At 37.1% G+C, this 22,576-nt stretch overlaps 1 protein-coding gene across 11 annotated transcripts in view; it reads right to left on the bottom strand.

Moving 5' to 3' along the window:
* Positions 1-22,576, bottom strand: part of LOC137408300 (uncharacterized) — a 129,812-nt gene that overhangs the window by 26,732 nt on the left and 80,504 nt on the right. For 5 of the 11 annotated variants that reach the window (XM_068094768.1, XM_068094767.1, XM_068094776.1 and 2 more), the window contains exons 3-5: positions 3,975-4,173; positions 2,560-2,689; positions 1,758-1,842 (exon numbers count right to left, since the gene is read on the bottom strand). The exons of the other annotated variants lie outside the window; for them this stretch is intronic. In XM_068094768.1, coding sequence (XP_067950869.1) covers positions 1,758-1,842; positions 2,560-2,689; positions 3,975-4,173 — 414 coding nt within the window. The remainder of the gene's footprint in view (positions 1-1,757; positions 1,843-2,559; positions 2,690-3,974; positions 4,174-22,576) is intronic. 11 annotated transcript variants of the gene reach the window in all.

The following is a 22,576-nucleotide window of genomic DNA, read 5'->3' as shown; positions in this document are numbered from 1 at the left end:
AAATAAATATTTACAATCCAAGATTCAACATAGAAACCCTCAGCCTGGTCGCCGACAAGCGTGTGAAAAACCGGGATAACTTAAATAAATGAAGGAACTCAACAAATACTGAACACCTTAGAGACTCAGTTTTTGACCTCTCTTGTATTTTTTAATAATAGAACTAGTCATTTTTAGACAAAATAATCCTGCCAGCACAGAATATGAATACTTAGATGTTTAGTTATAGCAATAAAACTTGAGCATAAACAACACAAAAAAAGCAAATTAAATATCAACATGTAAATGTTCAAGGACTTCTAGGGCCATGTTCAAGTAAAACAATTCGTTAATTCTATATTATAAGGCAGTTTTTAATAATTTTACATAAAAATTACATAAAAATTTACGTAAAAATTTCAGGCCATTAGAAGTATTTTTGCTCGGACTAAAATTTTCATGCGTGTTCAGCCATGACTCAAAAAACAACTACGATCTCAATCAGTCATTTGGTTATGTATAAAAGAATTGTTCATTATTATTTACAAAATGTCAGTCCAAATTCCTAAATGCTTCAACTAACCACGATTTGTTTCCAAACTAAAGATCATTGGCTATCAGTTTGCGCACTAGATTTGACCTTGAATGACAAACTCCACCTCCACATTGCTAGAATATTTTACCTTTTCGGAGTGTACAAACTGATTGAAAGAGTGATATTATAATAAAACGATCAAAGGAGACGTAAGTGAAAGTCGTTCGTTACGATGCCTCAACAATGATTTAACTTTATTCAATAGAACTACTGAGAAATTCAGCTCTGAGTGTTCGCACGATCGTTCTATACGTAAAATATGAACGCCGTTAACTCCGTGACCAACTCGAATAAAAAACCATTTTCACACATCAAATGACTAGTGGAGACATCGGTTGTTTTTGGGTCATACATTTTGTACATTTTAGCCTGGAACTAAAGATTAAGGCTTTAAATAACCTGTAATTTAGTGATACTACCTACATAAATACTCTGCTTAATGAGGAACTTACACAAAATTTAGTAGATATCAAAAAATATTAGCATTTTTCTATCCTTTGTGATTGCTTCAGATGTTTGAGGTGATCTGACTGCCGAGACATTTCAGATTAAAATCGAAAAACCTTGATCTAGGTTAAGCGCTGACAGAAAAAGTGCAAAACCACGTGACTAGTTGCTATCGTTGATATCGGGTAATGCATTCAAGTTACAGCATTACGCTTTTCTATTCTGTTGGTCTCTTTGCAACTATAAATGTCATAATCGCACCTTCGCTTGATCTGAGCATTATAACCACAATCAAGTTTTGTTAATTTTAATCTTGAAATGTCCTGGCAGCCAGATCAACTCAAACATCAAAACCAATCGCAAATCATAGAAAAACACTGATACTTTCTGTTAAAATCTACTGAAATTTTTTGCAAGTTCATTTTCAAGTGAAGTCTTTTTTAACCGACTGAACTGGAGTTGTTCGAAAAATACTAATTTGTTACCTAGATCGTACAATTTATTAGACGAACCTCTGGTCACCTTGTTAATCACACTTCTGGAAAGTAAAATGTTACTCAGGGTGTATCTGTATAGAGAGAATTAGTTGCTGCCAGCACAATACCCATTCAACCATAGTGAGAAAATAATGACAAGCATTACATTTTCTAAGCACCAATACAGCGAGGAAAGGAAAAGAAAGCAAACTCTCACCAAAGAAAAGGAAGTTAGATAACACACCAAAAAGTAGACTAACCGTGACACTCGTACTTGACTTGATAGAGATTCATGGGGACACTCTGTTGAAGGTAGCCATTGACTGTACAAGTATCCATAGAATACTGAAATATGTACAAATATATAAATTAGTTATACTTGAAATAAATATTTCTTATCTTAGTTTAGCTAAATTACTTTATATTTATTTTAGATAAATGTATATATTAGTCATTTATTAATATATTTATATTACCTGTAGTATTATTTATAATTATATTTTTGAAAAATACTTCTATATTATTTTAGTTGACAAGCTAATCATTAGGAATATAATTATGTTGGCCATTAAAATCCCAATGTGTTTTTAACAAACCCCACTCTAACTACATGTTCATTATTATTTGTGACTAGCTGATGATTGAACTTGAAACTTCCTAGGGCAGCTACAAGGAATCACAAATATAAAAGATCACCCTGTCATTGATATCTATGAGTGACAGATGCCATCATAACACGGGTTTTTATCATAACACGATTGCAGTTTATTGTAAACAAAATTAACACTGTGGTACCAGCACAAAACACGCAATTATGACCTATGTTGACCCGAAAACTATGTACATCGATGAGAGATTGAACATTTATTAGCGAGTAACAGGAAATCAGCCTCTTTTAAATAATAATTGATGAAGAGTTGCCTCCTCAAAATAAGGATACCGTATTCGTGGCACAAATCATGAAAAGAAAACAATCCTAACAAAGCCTCGCTAAACAGACAACCTTGTTGACAACTAAAATATTTCAAGCACTGAAAGAGATGACAACTCTGAGTAACTTACAGTAATCTCTTCGGAGTCAATACCGTATGTTAGCTGTTGCTCAGAATTGAATGTGTCTATGGATTTCACATTGATTGTGCACTGACGTAGGCCATTACAATTCACCTGAGCCTCATTGGCAAGAGTCATACTGTAAAAGTCAGTGTAGGGATATCAGTAATGATAGCAGGGGAAGCACTAGAGGAAAGCGAACAGTCACTACTAAATGGGCAAGCAGCCCAAGAAATTTGAGCACTCAACAAATCAGCTCAAAGATCTTAAACATATCGATGCGTTTCTGTGCTTCAAATGGGTTCAGCGTTGTTTCCATCTCACATTGTGAAAATGATAAAATCCGAACAGATTCGACTAGTGCTGCACGATAACACGATATAATTTGATATGACGATATATTTCAGTGGATGATTTTATATTTGGTCAGTTTTCAAGTTTATGAATATCGAAGCCGATATTTTATCGAAATATCGACTGATTTTATTTTGCAAAAATAGAGTTGTCTACTCTCTTTATTGTAACGAGGTGACAACTCCTGTTTTTCAACTGATATTAAGCAATATCCTTTCATATCATGTTAATCTTAAAGCCTAACACTATATATCGAAAGAAGACAACTCCAATGTTCAATATTCGATATATTTTGAGACCAAATAATCGAATGTACATGCAAAGATATCGTGCAGCACTAGATTCGACGCCATTTTGCTTTGCCAAATTTGTGCAAAATCATTCGCTGTAAAAGTACTGCTACATCATAGAAACATTCTTACTGATGGATTGATAACACTGGGCTAAGCTCTCCCCAGTGGAATTGAAAATATTTTAGCGCACAACCACCCAAAACGTTCCACAGATATTCATTACTGTTTCTGTTTGACTTGTCTCTCTCCATGTCAATGATTAACAGTTATTTACATGTTAAATTCTCGTACTTGCTCATACAAGGATGACTTTGTTAGTGTGAAGCCTTTTTACGACATTTTAGCGCATTAGTTGACTACCAATGAATTGGAATGCGACCATGACCCAAAAGCCTATATATACTAGTTTTGTTTTCAAGGGAAATATCTATATGGTGCAACTCTGAATCGTGAAACGATAGGGTGGGCATTCATCGGCAGCGGGCAACTCCGAACCCATGCGAAACATGGAAACACAGTGTATGACATGTGAAATTATGCTTTATATATAACATCTCTGATATAAATGCATAAATGAAAAATTTAATGAATTCAAATAAAGACTATGTTCCTACTTGTAATATGTTAGCGTTTTCAAAGTCAAGGCTGCTAACAAAGATAAAAAGACTACACCATCTATGAGTGCATCAATCATAAGTAATTAATTTGCATGCTCTGCTATCTAGCAGCTATCATGAAATTTTCTGCTTCAAAAGATCTCCGATGTCTTGCACCCACCTTGGTTGTACACAGTCGTTGTCTACAGGGGGATTACTGCAGTCTTCAGCATTAGCATAAGAAGCACTTCTTATATTTATCTTCTCATTTGGTTTGCTGCACCGAATTACAATATCATCCAAACTGGAGAGGCATGAAGCGCTAACAAATAGTTCTTTTTCCTTGGCACCATATGCAGGCTTTATGTTGATGATGAGCGCTACAGGAAGATACAGCCAACGAGTTACTATGGCAACCATTTGGTTACATATATTTTGCATAATGAGCATTCCTGACTACCTTAGAGCAGATGTTACTAGACCTACAAAAACTAGCAAAGAAGCAGAAGCGCTGTATAAAACCTAGCACAAAATCTTCAAAGCTAGATTTTCAAATATATGTTTTACAGCCACTTTCATTCGACTAAGATCAACAAAGATCAATTAGAAATTTATTTACATATTTTCATTGATTTCATTTGCACCTTGTCTATTTCTCTTTCTAATGACGCACAATCCTCAATAATATACAAACAGTAGAAAAAAATGATAAAAAGCCAGCTTTACACACTATTTGTTAATAAACAGCCATAGCAACTATGTACACTGTTTACCTAGTGCGGATGATGCAGATTTGGAGTTGTGTGCACATGGAACTACCGATCGATATGCGCTCCAAAGGACATTCGCATGTTGCAGAATTTCAAATGTTTGTAAAAATACTTTGCTGCTTTGTTAAAAATTTTATGCTAGAGGTCATAGCGGTGTGCTCCTGTCTCGCTTGGCCGCAAAATTTCGAAATAGGAATGACTAAACCCGATGCCCTAGTCTCTACCCAATGGCAAGTCTAAATCACCTTGGCTAAAGTGTGCCAGTTAAATCGTGATCAGTCCTGAATGTCTTTATTCTAATCTCAAGGGCATAGAACCTTTTTGTGTGTATATGTTGTTAAATATAATGGTGTAATAATTGCAATTATTTCTCAAGTGCAAACAACACTGGAATGAGGTAGCTGCAATAATCTGTATTTTGCAAACCATTTGATGTAACACGAATTCTTGGCTTTCTAGTACATTCTCAAAATCAAACAACTTTCTAGCATTTGGAATATGAAATCTTGCAAAATACACAATGCGTTTAGTAGCTACAAAAGAGTAGTTACACCTAAATCCAGCTTCTGTCTTGCTAGTCTTGCTAGTCTGGAAGCAGGAGCAGTTACCATCACTATATGTCCATGATGGGGTTAGTCTATGTTTGCGTCATCTGCAAAATGGAGACCGCAGAAACCCGCAACTCAAGCGAGTGTGTCACTCATATAAACTTTTATAGAATGTTTCACGCTTTTGAAAGATTGAAATGACACTTGGGAATGATGTGCAAGAAATGCCGCAAGCTATTCCATTTCAAACGTTTTCCACAGTTTAGTTGTTCATATTTTGAAAAGAGGCTAAGTGAGACAGGAGTGCGTCGGTATGGCCACTGGCGTCGAACTCTGTATTTTTTTAATAAAATTCCAGCGTTCATCTGCAGCATGTGAATGTATATTGAAACAATAGTACATTGGAACATTGGTATATTGGTACACCTATCACACAAATCCGCATCATCACACTATGAAAATAGTGCTTCCTTCACAGAACTAATTAAAAGAAGTCTTTAAAAGAAGTATGTACAAACACAATAAATGCTAACATCAAGACTACAACTATTATGGTATCACGACATTACTAATACAACAGTAGTTGTCCCCACAAGCTTTTTGATCATCAAGTGCGAATAAGCCCTACATAAACCCTGCAAGTCGAAATGCGCACAATTTCCAGAAAGGTTTGTATACATATGCTAGTACATATGCCAGACAGCGATGTTTGTATATCACTATAAACATCACTCATTAAACTAACTACAACTGGGTACTAGTTATTTAGTAGTGGTTTATTACTACTAGTTCTTCAGTCGTTTTAACTGCTTAACTCTTCCACTACCGTAAACCGATGTATCGGCTTTCGCGGTAATAAAAGTACAGACTGTAAGCCGATGTATCGGCTTATCCATAGGGTTTAATTTTTCTTTTCATTACGAAGCCTACACATTAGCTGAACCAATCAAATTTTGTCTCCAACGAAACCAATAAAAAATCTTTTTGCTAAGCAATTTCATTTCTAATCCTTTTTTAAAACGGGAAAATCAAATCGCATTCGGCATGGCCATTATAGACTCACCGCATTCTTTCAATGCAAAGGAAGCGTTAGAAATTTTGCGAGAGTTGGATTCACTAAACTATTTTATACTCATCTTGTAGAAAACTTGGTTCTGAATAGGATGCATTTTACAGTGAAACGATATCTGCATTGATTCTTGAGATATTGCATAAATACTAGCGGTATATCGATTTTTACAAAAATCCGTTTGAATCAATTCGGTCAGAATAATCATTCGGTCAGAATTTAATGTGGTAGTGGAAGAGTTATGACAGTCTTGCATTACATTAGATATAGAAGTATATTGGCTGCTATAGATCTCTCTTCTCTCAAATGTTCTGTTGGCATGAGCGACTATCGGATGGCTATGATATACCTTCAAACAATCCTTAGATACAAATACAACTACTGCAGATGAAGCTGTTCCCAATTACTTATGCAATATCTTCGGCATCTGCTACTTATAAACCACTTCACCTATGCTTTAGCTTTGTCCACATAGCACAAGAACTACTTAAGCCTACTGTAGATCTTAGGAGTGGTTAGACTACATATCATCATATAAATCACATAACTATATATAAAAAATTGTTGGGCTACCACTTTACCAAGGCAACAATTTTTCATTCCATTAACTGTTTGCGACAACAGTTTTGCCTATTTATAGGCCTATAGTGACATATACATATTATAGTGTATATACCCAGTTGGTATTTCGGAATCTTGATTGAATCAGCAATTATTGCAAACATTGGGTTATAAATTTATGGATTACAGACCAAATAAATTTACAAAAACCAAGCTAAATAAGTAAACAATTAGGAATGGCGACAATCCGTGTTAGACACAATTTAGAAAATATTGAATTAAATTGAAAACAAATGCTTGCCGAGAGCAATAAAACAACGTTACCTACTAGCGGAAACGTGACCACGAAGCCATTCAAGGAAAATTATTGACATTTGCTACAGCAATGTTTTGATACAAAGGGCAGCAAAGAGCAGTAAAGTTAACTGCTGCAAGGAATCCTGATGACAGCTAACATAACTCAGAATTGCAACAGATCCTTCTCAAATTAATCACCTTATTGCAAACAGAGTAGTTATAATGAAAACAATCTCAGATACATTCAGAGGCCTGTGTTGAAAACTATGACTAGCTAATATATGAAGTAAGAATTAAATGCATGTATTATTCATTTGTAGGGAATTATAACCTGTGTACCAAACGCTAGTGAATAGACAGATGAGAAGACTACGCAGAATAATGAATCTCGCCCGGAAAGATAAGTTTAAGAGCCCCGAAATCCTAAGACAGACTGGCCTCCATCCATGGTGGACACCCTAATAGAAGAAGGCCTAAGATGGATGGGATATGTGTACAGGATGGGTCATGAACGATTAATTGCCAAGACAACTATTATACTCACAACTCTACCAAAGAATGACCCAAGCAGAGAGACAAATATGTAGCTGAGTGTAACATGAAGTTGATGAAACTAGACACGAATGGATGGAAAGAGAAGCCGGAAAATAAGGATGATTGGAAGTCGGTGATAAAGCCTAAACCATAACAGTCATTGTTAAAATGACCAACAGCAAGAGAGAAGGGAATGGAAACTCATAAGAAGCGATAGTTACAAAATTAAAATAAACTTGGGAGAAAAAATTTCTCAAACAGGATTCATTTTATGGTATAAAATAATTCGATCAAGATAAATTCTGATGCCATCTATTTTGAGAGAAATGAGTGAGTGCCTTCCGCAATGCGCGAAGAAATTACCCCAATTACGTATAACTCAGCAATGGATGGAATGGTAGCTAATGCTCTAATAGTAGGCAGTACATGTTTGCGTTTATTACACCATCCAGATAGGCTATGTTTTTAATCAGTAAATGGCCTGAGGTAGGTAGGCCTACTAGATGAGCTAATCTTCCAATCCTGATCAATAACTAGTAACGCGTAAATTAGTTTCCCTTGGCAAGCAGCCAAACTTATGAAAACACATGGAAGATGGCCAACAAGTCGAAAAGTCCTTTTGCTGTTTTAGCCAAAAAGCTTTTTGGCCATTATGCTGGTCAACCACGGCGTTGTTCTGGATCAGACCATCGCACAACCAGCAGTTAGTAAACTAAAACTCAACTGGTATGTCCAGCCAACCAATAAGAAAACCAAATCTATTCTGATACTTGTACATTAAAACATTGTCGCTGCTGAAAACTTGTTCAAGCCCGATTCCCATATACGGCGACTGAACCGCGGGGCTATCAGCGGTGAAATGTGAACTTAGGCGCCGAGTACAACGGGTAGTTGCCGGCGGTCAATGCAAGAGTTTAGCGCTGTTCAACTTTCGCGAAGAGCTGTAAGCAAAACCTACCCAAAATGCACTGCACATGTGAAGGTCAGCACTTTCGAGACTAGCTATGGCTAGCGGCCACTTTTAGGCGATCACCAGTGACGCAGCTTTGTATGTATGTGAACACTTGCAAGATTACCGCCGGGGTCTCACATTCGATATGGGAACCAAGCTTCAGGCTAGAGCATAGCAAGTAATGAAATGAGAAGCTACCCAGGCATGTTGACCCAAACAAAACCTTAGCCAAAGGTTTATACAGTGGACTCTCACTTATAGAGGTTAATCAGGCTGCGGCACTAAAACATGGTTAAGTATCGTCGACCATTCATTTTGTACATCGAATTAGCTTGAGAAAAATCAAATATAGCCTATGATAACATATTTCATTCGCCGGTTTGCTTCGCCTTAGCCTGTCTTGACAAACGTGTTTTTGCGGAGTTGTCCCCCGGTGAGGGCGGCGATCAAAACAACAGCTTGTCACAAGACGCACTGCACCTGATGCATCTGCTGCACTGAAAGGGAGTTGTTCTCTTCCGTCTCTGCGATGTTATGCCGGTCGCTCCATTGGTAATCATAACGGATTTCGTGTAAAAAATTATGTAGAAAAAAATAAGATAACAACATTTAACTGAGAGACCAGTCTCTGCGGTAAACTTTAGCAGAACTTAAGAATAAAATCCATTAAAAATAAAATCAATAAGAACAAATAAAACTGACTGATACAAAAATACAAATAAAACTGACTGTGGGCACAAATAACAACATGTTTAGTTGCTGTTGTTGCCCAAGTTCTTAAGTTCTACTAAAGTTTACCGCAGAGACTGGCATCTGGCTAAACGTTGCTATCTTATTTTTTCTACATAAATTTTTAGGCTAAATCCGTTATGATTACTAATGGAGCGACTGACATAACATCGCAACCAAGCCACATAAACGGAAGAGAACAACTCCTATTCAGTGCAGCTGGTGCATCAGGCGCAGCGCGTATTGTGACAAGCTGTTGTTTTGCTTGCTCCGCTCGCCGGGGGACAACTCTGCAAATACAACAGTTTGTCAAGACAGGCTAAGGCGAATGACAGTCTCTGCATTCGGCATCTGAACGGCACTATCGCCTATGACAGTGCCGGTCTGGATTCATTTGTAGGCAAAAAATTCTTGAAACACTCTAGGTGCCTCCACAAGACAGGCAATTCAGGAGTCGTTCAAGCTATTGAAGACATAAAAGTGGTGTTAACATATATGCCAGTTTTTGTCAGAATCAAAAATAAAAAATGAGATATTCATGCGTACAAATAAATTGAAAGTATAATGATTCTATACTGCTGCGATAAAAACAAGCTAAGAAATACTTGCAAGAGCATCTCATTGGGATTTGACAAATAGTTTAGATTTTCCTCGATGTTGACTCGGACAGAGCCCTGATGACTGACGCATGAACAATCCATCGTTTTTTTGACGTCATCACCCTGTTTGCACATGCGCACAGCTATGAAAAAGCCGTCATCTTAGGAGAAAACGATCGTCATTCTCTTGATTAATAGTATTTTTCGGTGTTGTTTTGATACTAAAATAAAAAATTTGCTAAAAAAACATTGTTTGCAATAATTAATTGCAGAAGCTTCGCGTCTTTAACAATAAAGGTTGTCCATAAAGATGGCAGACAACGATAGAATGCCGTCACGAAAAAACGAAGGATAGTGGTAATCCAACTCATGAGTGCGAAACTATATTCCCCTCTCTGAAGTCAACTTCAGTTGGAAGATAAGAATTAAGTACTGCTGTCAGACTGGAGAATAATGAGGTCATCACATGTCACCAGCAGACTTTGTTACAAATTGCCTATTAAAGATGTCCAATGCATTGTGTGAGTTTGTAACAATGAGAGGCATAAGTGCTCAACAGAGTTACAGTATAACTAAAGCCATTTGCCCAATTTTGCATCAATTGCTGGACCAATTATCCAACTAGCCAGTGAAAATTACTGTTTTTTGTGAGATCATTCTTTTTTGAAAGAGACAGAGTTTTCATCACATGTAATACTTTCAATATCTAGCGAGTACTCATTAGCTAGGAGCATAGGCTACAAGTAATCATGCCAGGCTGCTGTTGAAAAACTGCAAGCTAAGGCTGGAGACTATGAGTGATGTTGAAAATCTGGAAGCCAAGGCTATAGTTGAACAGCTGGAAGCTAAGGCTTTCATTAAAAAGCTGGGAGTGAAGGCTGTAGTTGAACAACTGACAAGTAAGATTGTGGTTACACACCTAGGATCTAGGGCTGTAGTTGAACAACTGGGAGCTAAGGCTATAGTTGAACAACTGGGAGCTAATGTTATAGTTGAACAGCTGAAAAATAAGGCTATAGTTGAACAGCTGAAAAATAAGGCTATAGTTGAACAGCTGAAAAATAAGGCTATAGTTGAATAGCTGAAAAATAAGGCTGTAGACCCTACGGCCTGGGATCTAAGGCTATAGTTGAACAGCTGAAAGCTAAGGCTATAGTTGAACAGCTGAGAGCTAAGGCTGTAGTCCCTACAGCCTGGGAGCTAAAATTATAGTTGAACAACTGGGGGCTTGGGCTAAAGTTGAACAACTGAGAGCTAAGGCTGTAGCCCCTACAGCTGGGAGCTAATGTTATAGTTGAACAACTGGGGGCTTAGGCTAAAGTTGAACAACTGAGAGCTAAGGCTGTAGTCCCTCCGGCTGGGAGCTAAGGCTATAGTTGAACAACTGAAAGCTAAGGCTATAGTTGAACAGCTGAGAGCTAAGGCTGTAATCCCTACAGCTGGGAGCTAAGTAGATACCAATAATCAGATGGATGACATTTCTGGAATGTTGAAAGAACAAAGTTTGCTCACTACTAATATAAATATATCAACACCCCTGCTGCCTTAATACTAACTGGCAGCTTGGCTAGATTCTTTGGCACAATCTCCGAGTGTCAACTCCATTTTCCCAAAAGAATCACTCATAGCCACAGTTACAACATATGGCACCCACCAACAGATAGGCAAAACAGCAAACTAGCTTTACAAAACAGTGTTATCTATGATCTTCTACAAAAACTAGATACGTAAATCATAATTCGCGTCAATCGGAAATTTTATAATGACCAGCAATTCATATTTCGTAACCAGTTGACAAATAGCAGGAAGCAATTGTTTTTTTCAGGGAATATTTATTTTTCAACTGTCAGTATCGACTGACAGTCACCTCGGTGCTCATACAGTCGGACCTCTATATACAAAGTTAACTCATTCCAAGATCTGCTTCACATATCAGAACTGTCACACGTTAGACCAAATATTTTCAAAGGAATACATAGTACTTTGCCTAATTTGTTCCACATCTCAAACAAGGAAGCTCCGCAATAACTGCTACATCTTATCACGCATAATAATAAAAGAAATTTGATACGCAAAAGCATGCTAAAGATTAAACATGAAAAACTAAATTAATAAAATTATTTTAGTTTGTGCAATTTTCATAACTTTTACATATTTTTTTGTTATTTTTTTCAATTTCTTCACTTTTGCTTACAAAACTGTAACGGTTGGAGACACTTCGAATGTCGTATCTTGGAAATTGCTTCGGGCAAAGAGCCAAACATCTGCTTAAATATTTACTATAATAAGAGCCGTGCTCGCTCAACTGTCCAAAGCCATACTAAGAGCGTTAGGAAAAAATATTGCCACATTTGAGAATTGAACTCAGGTATACAAGTTCGCAGCCACAGGCACTACTAATTGAGCCACCAGGCTACCTTGCAGAATAATTATGCACATGATGATGATCTCTCATGGCGCTGCCAGTGTACTGGTTTTATATAGCCGATCATAAATATGTTTGATTTATTCAAAAGGAAGTAGCAATGGAAGTGTTATCTGTTACAACTGGCTGTTTGTTCTTTAATAAACAACTCATAGGGCTAATATCCAACAGCAATATTGAAAAAATTGCTGCCTCAGATAAAAATGTGAGTCAAGCCTGGTTCCCATATCGGCTGCGGAACCACGCTCCAAAGGACATTTTTTTGCGCGGTAAATTGCGCTGCAAAACACTTGCGACGCAATAATTTTAATCGCATAAAAACTTTCACTCTCCATGCTGTTTCGAAAATGCTGACGTTCACCTGTACGGTGCATTTCGGGAAGGTTTTGCCTATGGCTCTTCGTGAAAGTTAAACAGAGCTGAACTCTAGCGTTGACCGCCGGCAACTACCGGCGGTACTCGGTGCATAGGTTCATATTTCACTGCTGATAGCCTTGCGGGTTCTGTGGCCGGTGCTTGCGGCGTATATGGGAACCAGGCTTTAGTCATCTACCTGTGCGGTGCCTTTCTTGGAAAATTTAGTACAAACCACAATCGACCTTTCTTTAAAACATAAGGGTTCTAAAAGCATGTTAGTGAATAATCTTCAGCCTGATGCTGCTCTTATGCATCAGTCAGCCGGCAGCATGCCATGTGCTTGTGGCAATATTAACATGCGATGAGCCATGCTGGTCTTTGTGAACTGAGGAAGGGAGAGCTAGTACGAGCAAATATACATCTAATGAAGGGAAGACCTACTGATAAAGTTAGAGATATAAATGGGTCTACACAGCTGGATTGATTTTCTTGCATACACCAAAGTGTTTAGGAAACACCGAAGAGAGAGCCTCATATCTCTTTCAGGCAGTGTGGAAAGGATTTTGGTTAATAGTATATCAGCATCTTCGTTATTCCGACATATGCAGCATACCAACCGCCAAATTTGAATTTCAATAGACGTTTTTATTGATGTCGTATTACAAAAAAATGCTGTAATGAGGGGACAGAAAAACATCATGTACAGTATTGTAAGGCAAAAAACTGTAAAACAGGGATGCCATAACCCTGAGGGGACGGGTGCACTGTACTGGAGAATGGTATGAACACCTGAGAGATGAAAGAATTGACAGTGGTGTCTTTACAATCAGGATGACTACATCTAAGTGATGTTGGAGTGGTGTCGACGCCCCAAACCAATGAAATAGCAAGATATTCTGGTCTCATGCGGTGAAGCAATAGGAGTAAAATTATCACAATCCATATGATGATAGCTAGACAAATGCCTCTGATAAGACACTGAGACAGGCAGCGAGGCCAGATTAGCTGCGAGCTGTCAGTATAACGTATCAGGCTGCTGACAGCTGAATTATACCAATAATGCATCTCGTTGATGGATTAATGGTGCAATTTGTACAAGAGGGTGAGAGCAGATGCGAGCAGACAGCTGTCATCCTAGTTCTCGTAACTAAGAAAAAAAACTAGCCTTCCCACAAGAAACTCAAAACAAAATAACTGGAGATAAAATGTTTCGCAATGACTAATGTCAAACAAAATTCTGGAAACCCTTTTCCTTGTGATTACAGTGAGAAATAATCATGGTACCAATTGCAGCATAGCATTCCTGCAGTGAGTCAACGCTTGCCACGCTTCGGCAATCAGCCACTGGCATCGAAAAGATGAAGCAAACAAACAACCAAACACCATGAATGACAGTCAATTGTAACATATCAGTTGTAAGAAAGACTATGCCAGCATATTAAAGTTTCAAAAGGCCTGCGATTCACTTCTTTTGTATGAATTTGGTTACAACAAAATGATTGTGGTCTTGGCAACAGATGATATCACTCCCTGAGGATGAGTTAGCCTCAAAGCTCATGAATTATTGTAATCATAACCATTTCGTTAGAACTAGGTTACCAGCCAACCCTCTAACGCTTGACTTGCCATCCGCTGAAAAACCGATTTGCTGTTCATTTAAAAACCACAATTGGCATCAGCCATTTCCCCTCAGAGAAGTCGTTAACTTGTAGACCCTTTATTCTGTATTTTACTTACCTTAAATTTTTTCATCATCTTAATATCTATTACCAGTTTCCAATTTTGTTTTCACTATAACTAGTAATGCTGAACTGAGAGAGAATGATCATCGTATCTCTTTCATGCATTGTGGGACGGATGTTGGCATACCGACTGCTAGAGGTGGAACGAGACAGGTTTTTTAAGTTCGAGACGAGACTCGAGACACTGTCTTGTAAAAATTCGAGACTCGAGACACGAGACAGTAAAATAATGAGCATTTGGTGATGATTTCACTACACAAGTACTAGCTACTTGGTATATATAAAATTAATAAAACCATTTTTAAATTGAATTTTCACCTGGTGTAAACGATTTAAATGCAACATTTTAATAGTGATATGCATGTAGTTTTTGTAAACAAAAGTGACACAAACAGCTCTAAAATACCGAAGTTATATATTCTAAGAATTTTGAGCTTGATTGATCATAATTATTATAAACATATTGCGTTGTACATGTATATTTTTACCATCTCTTGAATAGTTCTTACTTTTTAATGTAATGAAGCCGATAGCCGTCGCTCTACAAAGAAATACCGCAACTAAAAGAACACACGATAACACTTTCATTCTTATCGTTTCATTAATGTTAAGTGTTGTTTGTGTATTAACTGTAGTATGTGAATTATATTTAAACTGTACTCATGAAATTATATTAATTACTGTATACATGCACATGTATATTCTTATATTGAGCTAACAAACCGTCATTGTTAACCGAACACGGACTATGGTCGACACGGCCTTTCGTTCGTTTCTCCGTGTCCGGGCAAGTTTTACCGGCGATTGGTAGTATATACGTAAAAGAGGCCCGAATTTTATGAAGGACAGTTGGTGTTTAGACACGATACGATAAAATATAGACATTTTACCCGCAAGTCTTATTCATTAAATTGGATTATCCGAAGAGTAATTAGATACGACCCGGTATCTGTTTTAAGGACACAGAACCGAACTAAAATATAACAGGGCCGTTGTCCGGACTACATGATTAAACTCAGTGGCCAACATAATCAAAAGCAACAGGTAGTAACTTTAAAGGTATAACTTTAAAGGACCGGGTATAACTTTAAAGGCAGTTGCCCGCAATCCATTACAATATATAGAGTTGTTGCTACCGCAAGAAGCCATGTTTTAACAACCGTGCGCAGGCGCTTTAGTTCTATTTCCTGTCTCGAGTTTGGCAATAGTTAAGTCGAGACGAGACCGATACGAGACAGGTCGATACTCGAGACGTCTCGTGTCTCGTTCCACCTCTACCGACTGCCAAATTTGAATTGTGAGAGACACTTTTGTTGATATTGTATGGTGAGACAAATTCCATATGGAGGGGACGAAAAAATATTGTGTGCCACATCGTGAGGCGACAAAACTGTAAAACAAGGACGTCGTAAGCTAGGGTGCACAGTATAACAATGGCCGTGAAGGATGATCCCAAACACCGTGTTTTTACTACGCACTATGGACTGTGCCAACCAAAACTCAGTCTATTATGGTAGGTATATAGCCTATATGACCTAGCCTTGGTAATTGATACTTGTTATAATAAAATTACATTTCCATCATACAAAAGTACGCTTGAATACTGCATTTTTTAGAATAAAAACCAGATGAGAAAAACAAGTTTTTTAAAAAACTGGCGCTATTGATGGTCAATCGGCAAATGGAATAAAAAATTATTGAAGACTCCAACCATTTCAAACCTTTTATAATTGGTATCAGGTTTACTTATATCCATACCAGGCAAGTAGAATGTTATTTCATATAATTTTCATTTGTAACTGAAAATGTGGTGACTCACCCACCATATACGAATAAATTGAATGAACCAAAACAACAAAAACAAATGACTCATTAGAAGTAAATACACGTTATCTGGAATTTCAAAAGAAAGTAATCCACGCTTACCTTTGGTATATTATCTCATAATTAAAAACTATCATTACAGATGATAAGAGATCTTCTGCTTTCTCATGATTGGCTAGCTGATCATCGGAGAGCATGTTTAAAATGAACCAAAAAATATAGTTTGACATGATAAAAAACTATTCAAAAACCAATGGGAAAAAATATAATTTATATTACATGGGTTATAATAAAAACTGATTTTAAAGTGTAATAATAAATGTCAAGAAAAAAAAGCACTCAAATTTGACGCCTTCAACATGTTTTGCAAAGCGTTCTCTGTAAGTCTAACGTTAGTACTAGTGCCTCACAACGCATCTAATTTCATAAATTTAGAATTTTCTTCACCCTCAACTCGCCATTCGCAAGACTTTTCTTGAAGTAGCAACAACATGAATACGAATGAATATATGATGGACATGATCAAAAGAACAGACATTGTGTTGGTGACAAATTATTTTACAGACTAAATCAGACCACATTGAAGAGGTCCTATATTCTTGTGCCTAAATGTTTTAAATCCTGCATGTCAAATTCCAACGAGTTAACAAGGCCCATCCTGACAAGGAACACCTGCTAATAATCTATTTAACTGCTACCATACACTAAGAGCTTTACCCGATTTTATAAAAGTCATCTATTTCCAATCAATAAAGAGTTGAAAAACCAGATATATAAATGTTTTTGGCAAATTAGCTGAGAATTCAAAATAAATTCAGAAAAAATAAATAAATTGATTTTGTCACAAAGCAGCTACTACGAAAACTCACAAAACAAGGAGGAGACTAATCAATTGAGAATGAACAGAGGTATATTATAGACACTCATGGATACTACACTTTTTGTTAGAGACCTAAGAACTCAGACTAAATCATAACACAACTATTCAAACACTCCTGAAAAGTGACTGCCATTGATCGGCAGCCCAATCAATCTCCACCTGATTACAATATCACCATATGGGAGTATGAAATCAGCAAAGTCGACTACCCAGGTTCCTATACACCTGTTATCGTTCAGTATGTTTGTCTACGTAGGCTGAGGGTCGTAAGCGCTGATAAAACTGCGGCTTCCTTATTATCTCATGTTTGCGTAATAAGAGCAAGCGCAAACAATAAAATATTTTGGCGGAAGGAAGTCGGAACTGTCGAACCGTAAAAGTACAATTTTTCGCCACCGCTTAACTCTTCCGCTACCGTAAACCGATGTTTCAGCTTTCGCGGTAATAGAAGTACAGAGTGTAAGCCGATGTATCAGCTATCAATATGGTTTCACTTTTCTTTTCATTACGAAGCCTGTATATTAGCTAGACCAATCAAATTTTGCCTTCAACGAAACAACCTTGTTGCCAATCACGGGTAACAAATCAAAAATTATTTGACGCAGCAACTCCATTGCTAATTATTTTTCAAAACGGAAAAACCAGATTGTTATCGTCCTGTCAATAAGAAACTCACCGCATTCGTTCAATGCAAAGAAAGCATCAGAAATTTTGCGAGAGTGGGATTCACTAAACAATTTCATACTTATCTTGTAGAGAATTTTGTTTTGAATAATATGCATTTCACAGTAAAACGATATCTGTATTGATTTGAGATATTGCTTAAATACTAGCGGTATATCAATTTTTTGAAAAACCTTTCGACTTTGGTCAGAATAACGAATTTAGTATGGAAGTGAGAGTTAAATGCATTACAATACAAGGCTTAGGTAAATCTGACAAAACTAGGAACAATTAATGACACCAGACATAGATTAACTTGTCCCGATAATGCTGGCACAAAATATATTAACTGTTGTATTAAATGGATCCTGAAAAGCTTAGCCTGTAACATAGGTATGCAAGCTGATACATGCTCAGCGCACCGCAATAAAAATGAACAGGCTTATTATATAGTTCCTTGTCTGTACCCAGGCATTGAAAACACCTGTGAAAAGCTCTTGTAATGGCATCAAGGTCTCTCCTCGCTGCCGTTATTCACATACATGTACTAGCCGCACGCCTGATCAGGCCTGCACAACTGGCAGCAAGAATTGCCTATGTTTACCCATCGGTGTTGATTGCCGAGTTGTTACCACAAATGTAAACGGCGGGCTTTATGGGGGTGAGACATGTGGCCCATCTACCTAGAAAGTTTAACAGGGAACTAAGGGCTATTCTGTTTCCCTTAGCCAATAATTATTTATACTAATGATTAATGGACAAATCTGGTCTATAACACAAATGAATACGTATATCCTTCCAGACATGTCTGAAACAGTCAAGCATTTTGAATTCACACAAGTTCTTTAATGGCAGAATGGAGAGGGAACGATTAGTGCTATAGAACTATAGACTAGACCAGTGGTCCCCCAACCCTCAGGCCGTGGACCTGGGGGTACTTTTAGTTAGCAGTGGACCCTTCAAATGAATAATCTAAGAGTGTAGAGTCTAAGAGTGTCTACTGACAGCCAGAGGATAATTTTAGACCGTGTTGAACTGAGAGATCAAATCCATATTTTGCTCAATTTGATATGCCTGAATAGACATCAATATGAACTAGTCGAAATGAATGGAGTAAACTAGTCAGGCATCGTCAGCATTAGTACGATAAGAATCAATTGTAAAGGTTCCAAACATTCAATAGCTCCGCATGCTTAAGAAACTAGCTTTGTTGCCTATCAAACAAATATCATTGACACAGAATAGGTTTACGCTTTTCGTTTACGCTTGATGCTTTGTCTTTATTAGCCTCGCTTACTCAATACAACGATAACATTAAGCCTTTACACAAACTAAGAACGTACGATATGCCGATATCAGCGGGTGTTGCTCTGATGTAACAAGCTGAGTGTCTTTAATAAAACAGCTATGGTAAGAATTAGGTGAGGCTACATAGCAGGTGGCTGACTCTTCAACCTTCACATCCACTCTCTTGCTTCTAAATGCGTACATTGGGTATCCGACTAGTTGTACAGAGATATTAAAAAAGTGATTCGCTTGATCCAAGCCTTTTAATCACGATCAAGTTTTGTCGATTCAAATCTTGAAATATCCTGACAGTCAGATCACCTCAAACATCGAAAACAACTGCAAATGATAAAAAACATCGATACATTCTGATAAGATCTGCTATAATTTTGCGTTCATCTTAACTAAGATTAGCTCTGGCATTTGTTGACTTTGAGCTATTAAATCTACTTCAAGAAAGGTTCGCTGTTAGGATTCAAGGGCTAGCATTTTCATCATCATCATCTCAAATGATAGCAATGCCTGTCCACAAGGGTCAATTACAAAAGATCAAAAGCACATTCCTCAAGCTGATGCAAAGAGCTAGTATCGAGTGAATACTCTGTAACAACTATCATGCCATCAAGCTATTAATAACCATCTCATTATCTCTCACACAGCTAGCCAGTGTTCATACTCATGCCTGGTTATTTTTGGATATGGACCTTGTAAAACAACAAGGACCCTGATTCCTGGGGTCTGAAGGAAGTTAAAAATGAGTCAGCAAATATCCAGCAACTAACAACAAATGGCTCATGAAATGATGATGATGTTGACTCTATGGATACCATCACACTCCTGATACCCAAGATGACACTGCAGTTACATCGACCTTGAGCTATCATTCTGCTCACAGATATGGAATCACTAATGCCAAATCAGTGACGAACAAGTCTGAGCAGTAAAAGCTATCCTTGTTGTTATACAGCAAGAATAATTGCTATAAACAATCTGGCATAGTAATGAACGTTATGCTAGAAAGCTTCACATCGGTAATGCCCTTTAAATGCTAATTCAACTCTATGCTAACTATGCATATGACAAAACAGCTCACTCACTGAGCATCTAGTACCTCTTACTAGTGTCAAGACAAGATCATGTCATCTCTAGCTGAAGTTTCCAAGCCTGACGACAACTGGGGAAGAGAACCCACAGATAGAAGAGCCGACGGTCACCAGACAACTAGGCTAACATCGAGCAACTTGCGAAATATTCGAAGAGCTTACTTGAGAAATTCTAGAGAAAAAGTCTACATCAGGCAAACACGTTTCCTAACATTGTGAGATATCAGTACAGCGTTTGTGGCAGCGGTGCTTGCAGACAGCAGTGGTTGTGAGAGCCATCGTGTTTCAGCAGTTTACTTATTCACGGTCTGATTTATTTATGCTACGAGAGTATCGCACTATCATCAGATGAAAACCTAGAAGCATGTTTCAAGCCATGTAGGGAATAAACAGCAGAACTTCATTCAATGTTAAAATATTGGAATTCTATGATAAATCATGCTGTACATCATGGCTTAACCAATAGATACAACTTTATTGGCGTTTCACCTTTGTGTCTTAAATATAACTAAAAATAACTTTTGATGACCGCATTATTTAAAAAATACTTTTGTACAATTAATTGTTCATTATATTATTTTCTTACTTTAAAAAACTGCTCCATTCCCATATGCCATATTCCCATTGCTATACTGAAATGATGTTTTATTTTGACAAGTAGCCAAAAGCAGATAAGATAACACAAACCGGAATTGCTGACTCCTGTTGACTCGCAATAAAGACGACCTTATAAGCTAGCATAATGCTTTTTTACAGGCGGTGGCCCGCGGTGCAGACTTCGAGTTGATCAGTAAAGTGTTAGATTATGATATTCTTTGCCACTTAACCAAGTGTGAGTTACTTATGATACCAACGAACAAGTGGCTATAAAATGTGTGACGTCACAGAGAGCCAATAGTTCTTTAACCCTCTGACTGCGACCCTTTGACTCTGACTAACTGCTGCGCAAAGTGCTACAGTACATTTTTTCACTCAAGAACATGGCACTTTATTTTGGAACTTGCTCTGTTCTTACCGGGTCTATCTAGCCCAAATTCACAATGTATCATTACAACACTTTCATCAACAGAATTTAACCAATAGTACCGGTCTTGGGTGACCTTACAGCAAACCCGATGATGCTGAATACAAAAAACTTGTGTTTTGTAATAAAAATACAACTGTCAATTGTTCATAATTGCTAGCTATTTTATTTTGCTGCTAGAAGTGGTAAAATAATGTGAAAGCAGTTTGGAAAAGCTAGAATACTTAATGCTGAGTTATATAACGCAGTATGAATATATGACAAACTCAAAGTGGAACCCTGAAAAACCGCAAGATCGATTAACAAATAAATTTGTATTGTACGTGTAGGCCTATAATATAATTATCGATAGCAGAAAACTCCTCAAATGAATGACTGAGTGCTCCAACATAAAAGGTTTTGAATTTAAACTAAAAGACATTGTAACGTTAGACAGAAAACATACAAAAACCCAAGTCTTGTTCACCGAAACGGAAGGAGTTGGTTCATCAACCCTTACGAGACCCTTAACTATTAGTGAGATCGGCAACTACAAACAAATGTGGTGGTTCCTTTTAATATTGTATAGATGTAGAGATATTTATAGCGTGATGAAACTCGGGTTAAGAGAGTTATAACATTGTTTTAAGTTTTAATAAATGTTTAAAAAGCGTTTGCAACCTCGCGATTAAATGGGTGATAATATCCATTCCTTTTACCACCATTGATTAAATACTAGTCCCAACTGTCTAAATCTGCTTCATAGGCAATCTAAATATCTTTCTACTGTGAATATACCAGGTTTATAGACATTTTGCAAATGTATTATGCTCATTCACCGATCGCTAAGTTTCATCGATTCTGAACCATTAGAGATTTGCATGCACTAAAAGTGTTAAATTGCCCAGGAACAATAGCAATAAAAACCATTTAATTATTATATAATAGCATTCTTTGAAGGTTAATTGGATTGGTTTACTGTTTATAGATGTTAGACTGGTTTTAAAGACGATTTGTAAAACCTCTATTATTGATTTCAGAAGACTCATGCTTTATTAATCTATCAACATCAAATAAACCATAGCGTACGCTGTTATCCCAACAAGGCAGCTATAAAAGTAGGGTCCTCTACTATTTTCATTCAATGGGAGGAAGCCAGCTTGATCTACGCTGATGGATCTGGTAATATGTTGAAAAGGTTTTCAACATTTTATCACCGATAAATTTTTTGACCAAATACACCCAGCAGAGAGGTATTGTATAAATGATGTGATCACTACAATCAGAGTATTAGGTTGGATCATGTATGACGACAAATGAAAATAATATTGGGTTAGAAAGAACCCTATGACTAAACCACTACAATTTTGAGTAGGATTGGCCAAGTGTCATCACATGATATTTACATTCACTTTATGATTTAGCAGTTGGTTACAAAAT

The sequence above is a fragment of the Watersipora subatra genome, chromosome 11, assembly GCF_963576615.1.
Source record: "Watersipora subatra chromosome 11, tzWatSuba1.1, whole genome shotgun sequence".
Taxonomy (NCBI): domain Eukaryota; kingdom Metazoa; phylum Bryozoa; class Gymnolaemata; order Cheilostomatida; family Watersiporidae; genus Watersipora; species Watersipora subatra.
The sequence above is the reverse complement of the archived record's forward strand: the minus strand, read 5'-3'. Positions and strand labels throughout refer to the sequence as shown.